At 42.3% G+C, this 17909-nt stretch overlaps 1 protein-coding gene across 2 annotated transcripts in view; it reads left to right on the plus strand.

Annotated features, from left to right (window-relative positions):
• CDCP1 (CUB domain containing protein 1) overlaps positions 1-17909 on the plus strand; it is a 108845-nt gene that overhangs the window by 29770 nt on the left and 61166 nt on the right. For both annotated transcript variants that reach the window (XM_083378329.1, XM_083378328.1), the window contains exons 2-8: positions 171-377; positions 3072-3425; positions 4724-5092; positions 5642-5845; positions 13381-13773; positions 16205-16567; positions 17373-17466. In XM_083378329.1, coding sequence (XP_083234455.1) covers positions 171-377; positions 3072-3425; positions 4724-5092; positions 5642-5845; positions 13381-13773; positions 16205-16567; positions 17373-17466 — 1984 coding nt within the window. The remainder of the gene's footprint in view (positions 1-170; positions 378-3071; positions 3426-4723; positions 5093-5641; positions 5846-13380; positions 13774-16204; positions 16568-17372; positions 17467-17909) is intronic.

The following is a 17909-nucleotide window of genomic DNA, read 5'->3' on the forward strand; positions in this document are numbered from 1 at the left end:
TGTCAATACACAGTAACAGAGTTCTAAAGCATCTTAGTATTCTAACTGATCGTGTACATCTACTTCATCAGATGAAGATAATTGTATTATTTCATGAAAGCTGATATAATAATAAATATCTTGTTCTTAAAATGCCAGAGGTCCATATATTTTCTCTCTTTTAATTCTAGGTGCCTTTGAAATTTCTCTTCAACCAGGTGGAAGCATAACAGTTAAAATAAAACCTGGGTTTTCTTTTCTAAATACCTGTGCATTGCGTGAAGGAAGAAAAACTCATTTTTCTGAGCAAATCATAATGCCTGGACAGAAGTTTCAATTTACCTTTGATTGTTCAACACCAGAGAAATATTGGTCCATAGTTGTGGAGAAAAACATTGGTAAGCAATGTTACATGAACTGCATCTAAGATTACTGGGAGCTTGTCTCAAGTGTAAATGAACTTGTACAACCCCACCAGTGAAATGGATTAAAATCTATTTTTTCTTTCTTAGTATTTTAAAAGGACTACCGTATATACTTGAGTATAAGCCGACTCGAGTATAAGCCGAGACCCCCCAATTTCACCCCCAAAAACTGGAAAAAGTTATTGACTCGAGTATAAGCCGATCCGCCATTCTGCAAGCCTCTGCCGCCAGCAGAGGCTCGATCCGCCATTTTGCAAGCCTGAATACACAGGAATACCCTGTGTGGCCGCGGCTCTCGGGGAAGCCCTGGCTGTCCGCTTCCTCGCTCCACGCTGCCATTCGGGGCCCGCGCGTTCCCTGGGCAAATCGCGGCGCCCAGCAGGCGAGGAAACACGCCCGCTCCAGTCGCCCCCCCTTCCCTCACGAGACGCGAAGCAAGTGACCGCCCGGAGCTTACCGAGGACTTGCGCGCGGCCGAGGCTTCGGTGCTTCCAGGATCGCGCGCACCTCTCCCAAGCCGCCGCCGTCCGGAGACCTGCCGAAGTTTGGGGAGGTTTGGGGAGGTGCGCGCGCACCTCCCCAAACCTCCCCAAACGTCGGCAGGTCTCTGGACCTCCGCGCCCTGCCCGCAGCGGAAAGAAGCAGGCAGGCAGGGTGCGGAGGAACGTTCCTCCTGCCGACGTTTGGGGAGGTTTGGGCGCCTCCCCAAACCTCCCCAAACGTCGGCAGGTCTCCGTTCCTCCTGCCGACGTTTGGGGAGGTTTGGGCACCTCCCCAAACGTCGGCAGGTCTCCGTTCCTCCGCGCAGACCTGCCGACGTTTGGGGAGGTTTGGGCGCCTAGTCAAACCTCCCCAAACGTCGGCAGGTCTCCGTTCCTCCTGCCGACGTTTGGGGAGGTTTGGGCGCCTCCCCAAACCTCCCCAAACGTCGGCAGGTCTCCGTTCCTCCTGCCAATGTTTGGGGAGGTTTGGGCGCCTCCCCAAACCTCCCCAAACGTCGGCAGGTCTCCATTCCTCCTGCCGACGTTTGGGGAGGTTTGGGGAGGCGCCCAAACCTCCCCAAACGTCGGCAGGTCTGCGCGGAGGAACGGAGACCTGCCGATGTTTGGGGAGGTTTGGGGAGGCGCCCAAACCTCCCCAAACGTCGGCAGGAGGAACGGAGACCTGCCGACGTTTGGGGAGGTTTGGGGAGGCGCCCAAACCTCCCCAAACGTCGGCAGGTCTGCGCGGAGGAACGGAGACCTGCCGATGTTTGGGGAGGTTTGGGGAGGCGCCCAAACCTCCCCAAACGTCGGCAGGAGGAACGGAGACCTGCCGACGTTTGGGGAGGCGCCCAAACCTCCCCAAACGTCGGCAGGAGGAACGGAGACCTGCCGACATTTGGGGAGGTTTGGGGAGGCGCCCAAACCTCGCCAAACGTCGGCAGGTCTGCGCGGAGGAACGGAGACCTGCCGACGTTTGGGGAGGTTTGGGGAGGCGCCCAAACCTCCCCAAACGTCGGCAGGAGGAACGGAGACCTGCCGACATTTGGGGAAGTTTGGGGAGGTGGCCAAACCTCCCCAAACGTCGGCAGGAGGAACGGAGACCTGCCGACGTTTGGGGAGGTTTGGGGAGGCGCCCAAACCTCCCCAAACGTCGGCAGGAGGAACGGAGACCTGCCGACGTTTGGGGAGGTTTGGGGAGGCACCCAAACCTCCCCAAACGTCGGCAGGTCTGCGCGGAGGAACGGAGACCTGCCGACGTTTGGGGAGGTTTGGGGAGGCGCCCAAACCTCCCCAAACATCGGCAGGAGGAACGGAGACCTGCCGACGTTTGGGAGGTTTGGGGAGGCGCCCAAACCTCCCCAAACGTCGGCAGGTCTGCGCAGAGGTCCGGAGACCTGCCGACGTTTGGGGAGGTGCGCGCGCACCTCCCCAAACCTCCCCAAACTTCGGCAGGTCTCCGGATGGCGGTGGCTTGGGAGAGGTGCACGCGATCCCGGAAGCACCAAAGCCTCGGCCGTGCACAAGTCCTCGGTAAGTTTTTTTGTTGACTGGAGTATAAGCCGAAGTGGAATTTTTCAGCCCAAAAAGTGGGCTGAAAAATTCGGTTTATACTCAAGTATATACGGTATGTACTTTAAAGTTTACATTTCAGATTTTCTTACCTTTTTTAGAATATATTTTTTTGACTTTTTGTTTAATGAGACATTCTCTCTCTCACACACACAACCCGCCCCATAAATGAGTAAAAATATGTTATGCTCAAAATTCCATTGTGAGCTTTCTTGAATACTGCTTGAACTGCTGCCATTTAAAAAATAGATAGTCCGATACACATCTTTGCCTTCAAAGTGTGCAATGGCAATTTGAGGGCAAAAATTTATAAAGTACAATTCTAAGCATACTTACTAAATTTGGTAACTTGCTGTGTTGGATTATATTTCCCAGAATTACCAAAGAATTTATTGCCGAATAAGTTCTGAGCCAGACTACTATCCCATAAAGTAGTTAAAAACAACTTATATATATGTAGGAACTTTATGATAATGCTTAGTTATGGATTGCTGATAGAAAATTCTGATAGTGTGAACAGAAGGAAGAGTAAAATCATAGACCAAATCAATATGATTTATTATAGTCATTTCAGATTAAAGTATCAGTCTTACAGATTTCTCTTTGTTTCTAGATTGCCTGTCAGGTCCATGTCCTTTTGGAGATGTTCAGCTTCAGCCTCCTGGATTGCCACATCTTAATAAGACTTTCATTTGGGAGGCTAAAGCTAACAGAAGAGTTGGACTTGAACTGAAATTCTCTCCATGGTTAAGACAAATTCTGCCTGGAGATACCTGCCCTGATCAAATTATTTACAACATTGGCAGTCGTCTGGGGAAAGATAGAGTCCAAATTGGAACCTTCTGCAGAAATGGTTCAGTGTCACGGGTAAAGGCTCAAGGTGACGCTATTCTGAGTCTACAACTTCCTTGGGATTCAAAACTCACAGCCTCTGGAGTTAAGCTTGAAAGCAGATCATCCATACAACGTAAGCATAGGGAATTAATACTTTGCTTCTATTGTCATTGCATTTGCTACATTCAAATGAGATGCCTTACACAATCTTTTTAACTTTTTTCTGTGGCTTAGGGGTTAGGGGGAAAGAGGCAGAACCATTTACCAGGTTCTTTTATTTCTGCTTTTTAATGAATGACAATTTTTGTATGGATTATTTCAGTTTATTATTACTTTTAAGGATTATATGGGAATGTTTCAGATTTAAAGCAGAAAGTTTACCATCTTGAGGCTTCATTTAGTCTATTTGTGGATAATGTGGGAGGGGTTAAACCAACATTATGGATTATGCCTAGATCAGATTGAGCAAATGTTTATTGAAAAATATGGACTAATATATATGAAAGATGGACTTGCTCAAACTCATAAGCTGTCAACAATGGATCTATGCCATATTTTGCACATATTTTAAGAAGCGTATCTATAAAATCTGGTGTGAGAAGTTAATCTAGCATTTAGCAAATGGTGTTATCTCTCTTTTTTATTTGATGGGGAAAAGAAAACCTTGCTTTTTTTAAATGCTCAGTTTATTATTTAACTAGATTTATTATTTTTTTAATAAAAAAATAATTCATATTATTTTATACCATCAGATTTTTAAACAAGCTTTTTAAAATGAAATTTCATTTAAAATTTCCAAAATACATGGAACAACCTTGGCCACTGTATATACTTAATAAACAAAGTCCAATCCACTTCCACAGAGAGATTTTTAATGGAAAGTTGATAATCAGGAAGTCTTCATTTGTGCCTCACTTCTTAGACTGGAAGAAGAAAATATTACTCTTTTCATCAGACAATAGAAAATATTTTCCACTCCTAGATCAAAGCTGTAACTCAGAGTAAAGACGATTGATCAGGAAGGAGAAGCTGGGCTATTTAACAACATATTCATATATAGGGATGTCCACAAATCATAGTAAATGGAGCTTAATGCTACCAGTAGAAGGTATTAATGCACATCCACTTTTTCACGCTCCTTGGAAGGGTTTGAGGAGTATAGTATATCAGCTGAAAAGAGGCATTGATTCAGAGGAAAACTGAATGCTATTGTTGGACTTTAATGAGGCTATATAGAAAATGGCATTTTCACTATCTAGATTGACTAGAGGAATTGGTCAATGGCTTCATTGCATTCTGAACAATCAAAAGTGAGGTGAATTGCTGCAGTGCATCCAACTAATTTCAGTGTCTCAAGTTTTGAGAAGCTTTGATTACTGTACATGAATTTTTTCTCCTTTGAATTAAATATTTCTCCTTTCTTAAATATAGGACTGTGCATTATAGAATCTACATTTAAAGGCAAATCATCAGCAACTTTGATGTCTGCGAATTATCCATTGGGGTTACCTGAAGATGAACTCATGACATGGCAATTTGTTCTTCCATCCAGCTTAAGAGCAGATATCAGTTTTATCAATTATACAAAACCAAACTGTGAACGGAAATATGAACGGGTGGAATACTCATTACCTGATTATTTTCCCGATACTAGAGTGTTATCCCTGAGTGATGTGCAACCTGTCAATATTCCTGGTAGTTTCAACCTTTCCCTATATGGATGTGACCAAGATGATGTGAAGCCAGGGCTCCTCAGACTCTTATTTAAAGTGGTAGTAGATTACCCTAAAAATGAAGAGAGTAAGTAACCATTTTTCTCTCTGTTATGACCATTTTCTTTGGTTAATGTGTTCGAAAATTAACTAAATTTGAAGAAGTATTCCCCAACTAGTATCTTCTACTTGCGTTGGCTTATAGTTCTTGTCAACCCCAAATATATATGCATTCACATACAGAATGTATACAATTGAGTCCCTAACATTTTAGCTGCTACTGGAAATGATCTTTTCCCTTTCTTATCAAGACAAACAGGTCACCCAAATATTAAAATTAAGATTTTCAATCTTAGATTTTTAGTATGTGGATAGAATATTAAGATCAGTTACTCTTGCATGAATCTATCGTTAAATCAAATTTCAGATTTTTTTAAAAAAAATTAGGCAACTTTATCTGCCCATTCAAATCTGCAAATCTTTCATTGCTTCAGAGTCCATCACAGCAAACCCGTATACTTATACTCTATCCCTCAAAAGATCTAACTGAAATCTGAGGTAACAGCAGTACCATTTTCTTGTAAGAATATGACAGCTATTTTAAAAAATTGATCTTGTGTATTTTTGTTTGTTTTAGATGTAACCTACCAAATTGATCTAACACACGAGAAGACTAATCTTACAGTTTATTCAAAATCATCAATGAATGAATGCTTGATCTGTGTTCACTCTAGCCGAAACTGCAGATCAAATGTGACTTTAGAATATGGTCGCATACATTCTGTTACTTTCCTGTGCCAAAATTTGGAGAATATAAGGATAACTGCTGAGCAAAGTATAGGTACGAGAAAATTATTTAAATTTTTGTTACATAAAGGAAGAAGCAGATGTCCACCAATAATGTATTTTATTCTTTGTTTACTTGAACTTCAGTATTGTTCTCCCCTCTCTAAGTTTGCTTCTGAGAGCTGGAAAACTAGGAAAAAAGCAGACTTTCAGTAGTCAAGTAGAACTGAGCACCATCATATACTATAGGAGGAACCAGATTCCTACTTGCCCCAAGATGCCTTGCCATTACATTTTTATTATCTAATTCAATCTGAAAACTGCCATTTGTGTTAAATTACCACTCCTGTCATCTTTACTCATAACATGAAGGCTAGAGATTATAAAAGCTATATATAAACATATATTCATACCTTGCCAGATTGGGAAAAATATAGTTTATTGAAATATGGCACATGCTAGTAATATAGTCTGCAGTAATGAATAATAATTTTTGGACCAAAGTTTAGCTATATTTTTCAGCATTCATCTCTATTTTCATTGATCCCAAGATCAGTCTTAAATAGAATATAAAAACAAAATTGTCTCTGATAGCTACCACAATATATGTTATCTAGAATTCAGAACAGACATGTCAAACACAAGGTCCGGGGGCCAGATCTGGCCCATGAAGTGGTTTCATGTGGCCCGCGAAGCCATCTTGGAAACAGTGAGGGAATGGCCCCCACTGCCTTGGCCCTGGCCCAGAGACCCTCAGATCTGTCCCACTCCTGCCCAGGCCCCCATAGACACCCTTGATGCGAACGATGTAGAGCTGGTCATGCCCACCCAGTAGGCCACGCCCACCCTAGCCATACCCACCCAGCCCCTTGAGGGCAACCACAATGCTGATGCAGCCCTCAGTGAAATTGAGTTTGACACCCCTGATTCAGAATGTAATGGTTAACTAGAAAGAATAGAACATGTTTTCAATATTTGCAGAACTGTTTAGGCTTCCAATTTTTTTACTAGATTGAATAAAAAGTTCTACTTTCTCTTGATCTAAAATGGAAGCAGTTATGTGAAGGGCTCACAATATTCATGGGGGACTTCAAAGCAAAAGTGGGAGAAGTAAGTGATGCTCCGATAGTTGGAAACTTTGGTTTAGGAACCAGAAATGGTGAGGTGACAGATTTGTAGACTTCTGCAAGGAACATAAGCAATGTGTGATGAATACTTTTTTCAAGTTGCCAAAAAGATTCCTCTACACTTGGAGATGACCAGCAGATACACGAAATAATATAGTAAGGAACCAAATTGACTATTTTACAATAAACAAAAGATTTAGAAACTCAGTAAAATCAGTAAAGACATACCCAGGTGCAGATGTACCATCCGATCATAATCTACTACTTGCCTATGTCCAGCTGAAACTAAAAAGGATGAAAACATGAATCCTGCTAAACTACTGTAAGAACTGACAGAGATTTCATCATTAAACATGGAGGTATGATAAAAGAAGAACTAGAAATTCATTTAAGAGAAACCAACAACCTGAATGATGAAGATGTAGAAGTGAACTGGAATAAATTTAAAAATGCAATAGTAGAGGTAACAAACAACAGTGAATGACAGAGGAAGTCCTTCATCTCGTGGATGAAAGAAGACCTTATAAAAACAAAAACAAAGAAAAATACAATGAATTGCAGAAAACAATTAGAAGAAAAATTCAACTGGCAAAAGAAAAGTGGTTTGTAAAAAGATGCACGGAAATAGAAGAGACAGAACGTATGCATGATAATTTCAATTTACACAAAAAAGTGAAAGAAGCAGCAGGCCTCTGCAAAAAGAAAAGCAACTTAGTTGACAAAGAGGGGGAAATTATCTTAGATGAGGACAAAAAACTAAAAAGATAGAAGGAATATATTGAAGAACTTGTTGAAGACATTAGGGATGATATAGATGTGGAAAGTATAACAACTAAACTAAACATCATTATGGAGGAGGTTGAACATCCAATAAAAATAGCAAAAACAAGCCACAGGACCTGATGATATCCCGGTAGAAATTTTAAAATTCTGGAAGACAATGGGAAGAATTTTTTTACTGCAGCTCTTCAATCGAATATATGAAACAGAAAAGATACCAACTGATTGGCTAAAATCAACCTTTGTGAGAATCCCCCAAAAAATAAATTCAAAGAAGTGTACTGAATACAGAACAATAAGCTTAATGAGTCATGCCCTGAAAATATTCCTGACAATAATTAACACAAGAATATACAACAAAATTGAGGAGTGTCTAGGTCAGGGTTCGGCAACCTGAAACAGTGAAAGAGCCACTCAGAACCAGTTCCCTCACAAAAGGAAAAACTGGGAACCGCAAAAAATGGGTGCACATGTGCGTGAATGCGCAAAACAACAGGCTTGACAGAACAGTGGAGCCTAAGGGGAGACATACAGCCGCTCTGCCCCCTCACTCGCCTTTGCTTGGAAAAGCTTCTCTCTCACTCTCATTCACTCATGTTTATTTGCAAAAGCTTCTCTCTCACTCTCATTCACTCACATTTTGCTCTAAAAAGCCTCTTTCACACACTCATTCACTCACACTTTGCTCAAAAATGCTTCTCTCTCATTCTCATTCACTCAAAAGGCCAGACACGGCACCTCCACTGACTTCCATAGGGACACTTGGCAATGAAGGGGATGATTAAAACCGCTCCCGCTGGTGCTGCTACTGCTAACTTTTTCACTTGCTGCTTGGTTCCAATGAAACTGGAGAATCCCTGGATGCCACTGCTGGGGGTAGAGGAGGCTGCCTGGGTTCGGCCGTAGTGGAAGCCAATGACAGTAGTGGTGGAGGCAGCGGTGAGAGAGACGCTGGAGGTCTGCTGCATCTCCATCAGCCTCCACCTCCCCCACAGAAACAAATCCCCGTGCTGGCCCCCATGGCAGCAGTGAGCCCCAAGGACTGGGCAATTGCTCTGCCGGTGGCTGCTGCTGTTAGGGCGGCCTAGTGCACTTGCTGAGATGCTGGAGCATCTTTGGCAGCAGGAGTAGCAATGCCTGCCTGCCGGGTGGAAGAAATAGGAAGGTTGGCAGTGGCAGCAGCAGCTGCTGTTCAGGAAGCTTAGTGCCCTTGCAGAGATCCTGGAGGTGCTCCAGGCCCAGCAGAGCTACCGCGCTGTATGGCTTTGGTGGAGGGGTATCAACGCTTGCCCGCCGCGTGGAAGAAACAGGAAGGCGGTGGCGGCGGGGTGCCCGGCAGGCAGTACTCGGCAAGTGCACTAAGGATCTCTACAAGGGCACTAAGCTGCCTCAACAGCAGCTGCCGCTGCCACCGCCAACCTTCCTGTTTCTTCCGGCTTTGGCAGAGGGGTAGCAACGCCTGCCTGCCACGCAGAAGAAACAGGAAGGCAGCAGCAGTGGGGCGCCTGGCAGGCAGTACTCAGCAAGCGCACTAAGGATCTCTTAGTGCACTTGCCGAGTATTCTCTGCCAGGCGCCCATCCGCCACCAAAGCCAGAAAAAACAGGAAGGTTGGTGGCGGCAGTGGCGGCTGCTGTTGAGGCACCTCCAGGATCTCTGCAAGGGCACTAAGCTGCCTCAACAGTCGCTGCCGCCGCCAACCTTCCTGTTTCTTCCGTGCAGCAGGCAGGCATTGCTACCCCTCCACCAAAGCCGTGCAGCATCTCCAGGATCTCTGCAAGGGCAGTAAGCTACCTCTTCCAGCCATTCCCGTGGGTCTGACACACACACACACACACACACACACACACACGCACAAGGGGGAAAACGCCAGACTGCCAGCTGCCTTTTCCAGCCATTCCCATGCATCTGACACACATACAAATGTACGAGGGGGGGAAACAACTCCGAAATGCCGGCACATCTACCAGCAATTCCCGCGGTCTGACACACACACACACACACACACACACACACACACACATGAGGGGGAAACAACGTTGACCACCACCTCCCTAGCAGACCTCCCCTGCGGGATGTGCTGCCAGGAAGCCAGGCGGCCCGATGAGCAGACTGTGTGGACCGTGGCCCATTGGCCGAGGCAGGGCCAGCTCCAGGATGCCATCAGAGTCAACGAGTGGCTCGGTGTGGTTCTGACATTGTCAGCACAGCCAGAGCACAGAGGAGCCAGCGGAGGTGGGCCAGCAATTCCGCTGAGGCAAGGCATCCCTGCGGCTCGCAGCACCAACAGGGTGAGGGATGAACCGGCGTGGCAGCAGTGGGGAGAGGAATCCTCGCGGGCTGCGGTTCAAAGTGAAAGAAGGTGGTGCGGAGCTGCAGGAGGCAGTGGCTCACTGGTAAAACCAACAGACTTGGAGGCGCTGTGGCTGGCCTTTTGAGGTGCCGCGGAACTCCATTGACTTCCATGGGGACGGTTGGTAATTGGGGCTGATTGAAACTGCTGCAGGATGGCTTTGAGTGGCAGAGAGAGACACAGAGAGATGCAAACGTGTCTCCACAGGAGAGGTAGCAAGGGTAGGAGATGAGGCAGCAGTAGCTTGTTGGTAAATCAACAGACTTGGTCTCTCTCACACTCTCTCACAGAGAGAGAAAGAGAAAGAGAAAAGGGGGGAAAGACGGAGGGGGTCTGGCAGCGCCTGAGACTCAATATGCTGCTCAGAAAGAAGCACCACCACCAGCCCTGCATGCCCCATCTGACCGACCCACTCACCTTTCCAGCAGTCCTCCCATCTCTTCCTCCACTGCTGCCACATGCAGTCTGAAGAAGAAGTCCCGCAAACCAAAGAACTTCAACCAATCAATTAACACTTCACAAGTTTTTTTCCCTGTGAGAAGTTTGAATTGATTGGTTGAACTTTTTTAGTCCCACTTTTTTTTTCTGGACTGCACATGATGGCGGCGGAGGACTGGGAGCCTCAGGAGACGGCCAAAAGAGTTGCATGCAGCTCCAGAGCCGCGGGTTGCCACCCCGTGGTCTAGGTAACACACAATTTGGATTCAGAAACTATCTTGGTACATGAGATGTGCTATTCAGCATTCACGTTCTTGTACAGTGCTGTAGAGATGTCAATCACAACGTTTACATGTGCTTCATTGGACGTTTTTGCTTTGACACATTGATTTTGAAAAAGCATTTGATAAAATAAGACACAGCAAACTATTAGAAATCCTGAAACAAGTGGGACTAGATGACAAAGACATACAAATCATAAAGAATCTATATTGGCATCAGTTAGCAAATGTGAGACGGCCAAAAATACTCAGCTGATGCAGAAATACGTAGAGGGATCAGACAGGGATGTATTCTGTCTCCACTGTTATACAGTTTCTACTCTGAGTCAATCTTCAACGAGGCACTGGACAACATTGATGATGGCATCAAACTAAATGGTATTTGGATCAACAATTTAAGATATGCTGATGATATAGTTCTGCTTGCCAGTAAGCATGAAGACCTTCAGCTCCTCATCAACAGAGTCACAGAAATATCTGAAAAATACGGCTTGAAGCTTAACATTTCAAAAACCAAGTCAGCAAACAACCCATTAATTTACCACCAATAAATTCAGAAGGAATACCATTAGAAAAAGTTGAAAGGATCAAGCACCTTGGTGTTAATTTACATGAAAGCTGGGACATGACCATTGAAGTAAAGACAAGGATAGAGAAAGCTCAAACAGCATTCTTCAAAATGAAAAAAGTCTTCTGCAGTCATGACATAAGCCTAAGATTGAAAATCAGGCTTGTCAGATGTTATATTTTTTGTATCCTGCTCTATAGAATAGAGAGTTGGTCTCTGATAGAAGGCCACCTGAAAAGACTGGAAGCATTTGACATTTGAATTTACAGGCGGCTGTTATGTATAAGCTGAATTAACAAGATCAGAAAAGCCAAGGGAAAGCCAAGGGAAATTATCAAAACAATTAAAAAACAAAAGTTAGAATATTTTGGACATGTAATGTGACACCCAGAAAAATACAGCATACTCCATTTAATCCTCCAGGGAAAGATTGAAGGCAAACGAAGTCCAGGTAGAAGAAGAATATCATGGCTTCCAAATCTAAGGGACTGGTTTGGACAAAACTCAACAGCACTTTTTTGTGTGGCTGCTGATAAAAATAGGATTGCCAACATGATTGCCAACGTCCAATAACGGATATGGCACAAGAAGAAGAAGATGTGAAGGGCTTATTGGCAAATTCCATTCTGCCCAATTCAGTTATCAAATGCCTTATTTTGGATTTCTCCATTTTTAAAGAAGGCAAGGCTTTATCTTTGGTGATACCTTATTTAGAATTTCTTAGAATAGTTGTTTGGTCCTATTCATACAGTTGCTATTCTCTTTGATGATGGAGAAAAATAAATCTCTTTCCCCCCAGCTCCACTCATCATATTTCAGTGCAAATGTTTTATGTTTGTAACAATACTGTCAAAAAGATGGTTGAGAAATTCTTTATTAATACTGAAAGGCAAGCCAAGTGCTTTTTAAAAGCCAATATTGGTGACATCCAGTTTTTTCTAAATGTCTTGTAATATCTTCTAATATCTCAGTTTGATATCTATTAATGCACAGCATATAACTCTCAAATTTACAGTTTTTCTAAGAACTAAATGCTTCAAAAAACACTAATTCATCTCTCTCTCTCTCAATATTAAACATTAATATTAAAAGTTAATTAAAAGATGGGGAAGAACTTTCAGGGCACTAACCAGCCCACAGCCTCATGTTTCTATGTGAGCCCAAGAAAGGCCACAGAGACATGTTTTCACTCCTTTTTGGAAAGCCAGAAGAGTGCCTGCCCCCTCACTTCTAGGGGGAAAATGTTCCACATGGTGGCGAAAATGGCAGTGAACGCTTTTTTCCTGGACCCCACAATCAGACTTCTTAAACTAATAACAGTCTGCAGCTTGCCTTCTCTGTCTGAATGGATGGGATATTCTAATAGGACAAAGCTGGCTCCATAGGTAACCTGAGGTCTCACGCCATGTAGAGCTTTAAAGGTCATAACCAACACCTTGAATTGGACCCAGAAGCAAATCAGCACCCAATGCAGCTTGTGCATTAAGTGTTATATGGGCCATTAAAGGTTATATGATGAAATAATCGTATGACATGCTTCACATATCAGTATAAATTAAGAGAGGGAATATTGAGAGTTAGTGAATTTACATATTGTAGGAAGCCATTGTTGTTGACTACCAGGATTGTCTAGCTTTGTGCATCTTAAGTGATCGTATGCTTTACAAAACACATCTGGGATCATGAAATATGTCAAGTCAGAAACGAAGTATACAATCACTTGATGTGATTGTTGAACCAATATAGTTGGATACTTGAAAGTAGTTTAATGATAGTTTGTTGCAGTGAAAAATATGGGTAAGGAATTAAAAGGTAAACCTTAATATATTTGGAGAGCACTATCTTTGGAAGATTAATATACAGGATAATTACTCAAATATAGATGTCTCAAATTCTATGTTTTATTGATTTACCAGAAAACTTTCCATGTAGAAAAAGATGCTTGCCATGTAGAAAAAACAGTAGTGGGAAAGTTAGAAAATTGCCTGATTTTCTTTTTAGTTTCAGATTCAAATCTGCTGTGTTCTGTTTTTTCTGAATACAGTTTGCTGGAATGCCAGAACATGTGAAAACCTATTCTTCCAGCTGGCTGTATCTTCTGTTCTTCTCCAGCTGCCAATTTTAATTGAAACATTTACATGGAAAATTCAGGCTCTCGAAGCAGTAAATATAGAAATCAGGTCCTCTACTTTGAAACTCAAGCAACATATCCCAAATCAGGATCAAAGGTGCAATGGAAGTTATAGTTATATTATTAATGGCTCCAGTCCAGGAAGGTCATGGAGTCTTGGTTATTTTTGTCCCGTTGGAGACATTGAAAAAATCCAGATTAAAGATAATGTCACCATAACCCTTAAGACATATGGTAAGAGATGGTTCAATGAGTCTAATGCTCAGAAAAGAGATCTGAAGCTGTTTTTTAAGCCAGTTCTACAAGGTGAGTTTGTTTTCTTTTATTCCTTGCTTACATGCAATATTTATTTTATTTTATTTATTTATTTTATTCGATTTATATATCGCCCTTTCCCGAAGGACTTAGGGCGGTTTACAGGGCATTTTAAAATCACACCAATACAAAATACAAAGTTAAAAGACAATTAAAAGATTAAATTATCCCTGAAAATAAAAACCCCAGTTAAAAATTCTCAGCCTGGGCCGGAAAGCTCAAAGAGCCAAGTCTTCAGGTCCCGGTGGAATGAACGTAGGTCAGGGGCAGTCCTGAGCTCCACGGGCAGCTGATTCCAGAGGGCAGGCGCACCCACAGAAAAGGCCCTCCCCCTGGGTGTTATCCTCCGGCAATCTTTTACTGGCGGCACCCTGAGAAGACCCTCCCTCTGCGAGCGCACTGGACAAAGGGAACTTGATGCTGGCAGCAGGTGTTCCCTCAAATATCCCGGACCCAAGCCATTTAGGGCTTTATAGGTCATCACCAGCACCTTGAATCTCACCCAGAGGGCAACCGGAAGCCAATGCAGCTCACGGAGTAGAGGTGTTACATGGGAGTATCGGGAACCCCCATCACAACTCGCGCGGCCGCATTCTGCACCAGTTGAAGCCTCCGAGTGGTCCTCAAGGGCAGCCCCATGTAGAGAGCGTTGCAGTAGTCTAAATGGGAGGTCAGGAGCGCATGAGTGACTGTACATAAGGCATCTCGGTCCAGGTAGGGTTGCAACTGGCGCACCAGGCGAACCTGGGCAATATTTAAAGATTCTTGGAATTTATCATGCCGTATTAAACTGAGAATCAAATGCAGTGTTCTTTTCTATATAATTCATTTTTTGTGTTATTGCACTGAAAGCAATGTAATGTTTTGAGGTATGATAACTGGGTTCCATCACAATGTGGAATACTTAATTAGTACTTAGAATAGCATATGATAAGGAAGCAAGATCAAACGTCATATAGATGGGCAACAGTTCCAGACTATCCTCTCGGGAGGGTAATACGTAAGTGAAAGCTTAAGGAGTCATGAAAAAAGCAGGGCTCAAATGCATCCTTCCCTAAATACTTAAAGCCTGGCTAACTCCTCTTTAATTCTAGCTTGCAACATGTTTTATTATTGTTTTGGGGGATGGTGGTTTTTTCATTTTTGTACATAGGTTGTGTATAGTATATTTTAGGTGTGTGTCATGAATGTGTTCCACTTTGAGAGCGGGCAACTAAATTTCAGTTTTGATGTGTGCCATTGTGCCCACAGTAAAAAATGACAATAAAGATTATAAAGATAAAGTATATTGTTCTTCCCCCCAAGAGCTTGGAGCAGAGTATGCTCTATGACAACCTTCTGTTAGCCTGAGCAGTCTACCAATCTTCCAAGACATTCATTTCTTCAGTTCCCCAAATTCTCAGCAATGAATATCTTAGAAGATTTCCCATTTGATAAGGCTGAGAATTAAATTAAAAACAATAAGCTAAAGGAAAAACATGCATGCTATCCAACAACTTAACACAAAAGGTACCAGTTCAAAGAGCATTTTGGTATATTACAATTATCCAATAATGTTTGAACAGTGATATATTTAATTGTTTTAAAAAAAAACATATTGCAAGCCATCCAGAGTAGTTATATCAGTGAATTGGGCGGCATTGAAATTTAATAAATAAATAAAAACATTGATGGTATTTGGATGAGTTGGAGACAGAAGCTATATTTATCCTGAGAGAAAACACTTTAATTAGGGCCAGCGTGGACTATTTTCACTAGTGGAATCAGAAATAACCAAACATTCTCTGCACAACGTTCAGATGATTCTAGGAAGAAACTAGACTGGTTTTTTTGTTTGTTTTTTGTTTTAATCTGTTCTTGTAAAAGTGATACTTCTAGACTACTCCACTGAAAAGCCACAACATATTAAATTAAAGTCATTATCATTCAGAAAGGATTAATGGTAGCCCTTTTGAGGGAGACTATTAGAAAAAAACAAAGCAAAAGTTTTCTACTGTGCAAACATCCATTCTATAAAGCAAACTTTTTTAAAAAATAGTAAGCTGGCATAAAATAGAGGGGGGCACAGAAAAAGAAGCAGGTCTTTGACTACTATGATCCTGGTTACCTTTATTGGTAATGAAATACCACAAAGAAAATGTCAATCATCACAGAAGCCATTACAAAATATAAGATACCCAGGTAAGTTTGCAGATGAGAAGGTATAAAACAGACAAGTAGCATGTATGATGTGATCGGGCAGATCCTAATTAGCAGCTATGGAGTTCTAGTCTTGGAATAACTTATGGAGGGCACCTGTAGATCTAAATTCATTGTTGATTACTGTAAGACAGCTGCTATCATTTTAAGCAATTGTGTTTCTCAGATTTGTGTTATAAAAATAAAAAATAGACACGTTTTTTTTCCTTCCTTTCCTCTACAGAAGATTGCATTTTCACCCTTAGTCCAGATCCAAAAGCCAAAGTTTATGTACAGACTCCTAACTGGCTGGAAGGCCTTCCTCCTTTAATGTCAGTGTACTGGAATATCAGTGTCCCGCCAAAGCAAGTTGCACAGCTGACATTCTTAAAGGAAAAGATGGGCCTAACATGTGAAAAGAGTAGAGCTTTCATCTACATTAAAGAACAGAGTCCAAAAGCAGTGGAAACTGTGTTCCGTGATGATAATGTACTCCCGAAGACTCTGAATATGAGACAGCATTTTTGGATTAATATCAGTAATTGTAAGCCATCTGCCAAGCAACAACTGAGTTTGCAATTTTTGGTGACATTTCAAAAAAATTCAGGTGAGATCATATTGTTTCCCAACCTAGTTCCCTATAAAATTTCATACAAAGAAGGAATTATCCTATATGAATGAATCTTTCTTTTGAACCTACTGGGTCCAGGGAATTAGACCCACCCCACTTTAGCCCATGGTTTAATTTGGGGTACAAAAAGAGTCCTAAAAATGTGACTTAAATCAATGTGACATACGTATCTTATTTTGTGCATCATTCTTCTTAACATGGATATTTCTTCAGCACGATGTAAATGTAAATTGCAGCAATCAAAATGCTGTTGGGCATGAAAGTTCACAAAAGGGGAAGGCATCAAATAGCCTCTCTCAACCTCCTATGAAGAATATCTTTGAAAAGAGCATTATGTACATGACTTTTTTTCCTGGCACATAATTTCTTACGACTCCTCTCCTGTTTGTTTGTTTTTAACTTCTCTCTTTCTTCAACTTCCTCACCATCCCTTCCTTTCTTCTTACCACCCAGCTGTTAAACTACTGGAAAAACATTATGTATCTACTCAGTCTGTGAATTGTTCATGTATTTCATGTTGATTTCTGTTCCCTTCTTTCTAATTCTATGCAAACATGCATGTAATCACCAATATTTTAAATTTGGTTTTTAGTAAATTATCAATACGTTTAATTGTCTTGAGGGTATTTTATTCAAGACATGGAAGATGAGAATGGAGGGGAAGAATCTGTGTCACTTCTCTCTTTCCAAGCCCCTTTGATCTTCTGTATGAGAAGTCTTCGATGAGTTTTGGAAGGACCAAAAGCCTTTGAACCATCTTTTTCCCTTCGTCCTTTCACAGATGTGACCGTCATAATTGGTGTGGTGGCTGGTGGGATGGCAGTGCTAGCCATTATTGGGCTCCTCATCTGTTGTGTTAAGAAAAAGAGAAAAAAGTAAGTTGCTTTTGTTTTGGTGCCCTTTTTCATTGAAATTAAAACATACATGTTTTTTTTTTTATTGTCAACTGAGATTAGCAGTCCTTAAGCAAACAATGCAATAGGGGTATTTCCCCTCAGAAATTCCTTTGAAAGAGAGGTTGCATCTGTGGCAGTTATATCATCTGTCTTTTAGAGGCTCTGTCTGTTTGGAAAGAAAGACAGATACTTCCGGTCCCAGGAAGGATACTTCACAGTCCTCCTGTCTGAAATAGCTGCTTTTGGAGCTAAGTGGAAAGTTGCCTGGTGTTCTGAACCAGCCCTCTTCTAGCAAACCCCTATTCAAAAGAAGAGACTGGAGAGCGTCCAAGGCTAAAAGGCTTCTGCCAAGATTTAATTACGCAGTTAACAAAAACACTAGAGCTTGTCTTCTCAAGTGGAAAAGTTGCTTTCAGCAACCA

This window comes from Vipera ursinii, assembly GCF_947247035.1.
Source record: "Vipera ursinii genome assembly, chromosome: Z".
In the NCBI taxonomy this organism is placed as follows: Eukaryota; Metazoa; Chordata; class Lepidosauria; order Squamata; family Viperidae; genus Vipera; species Vipera ursinii.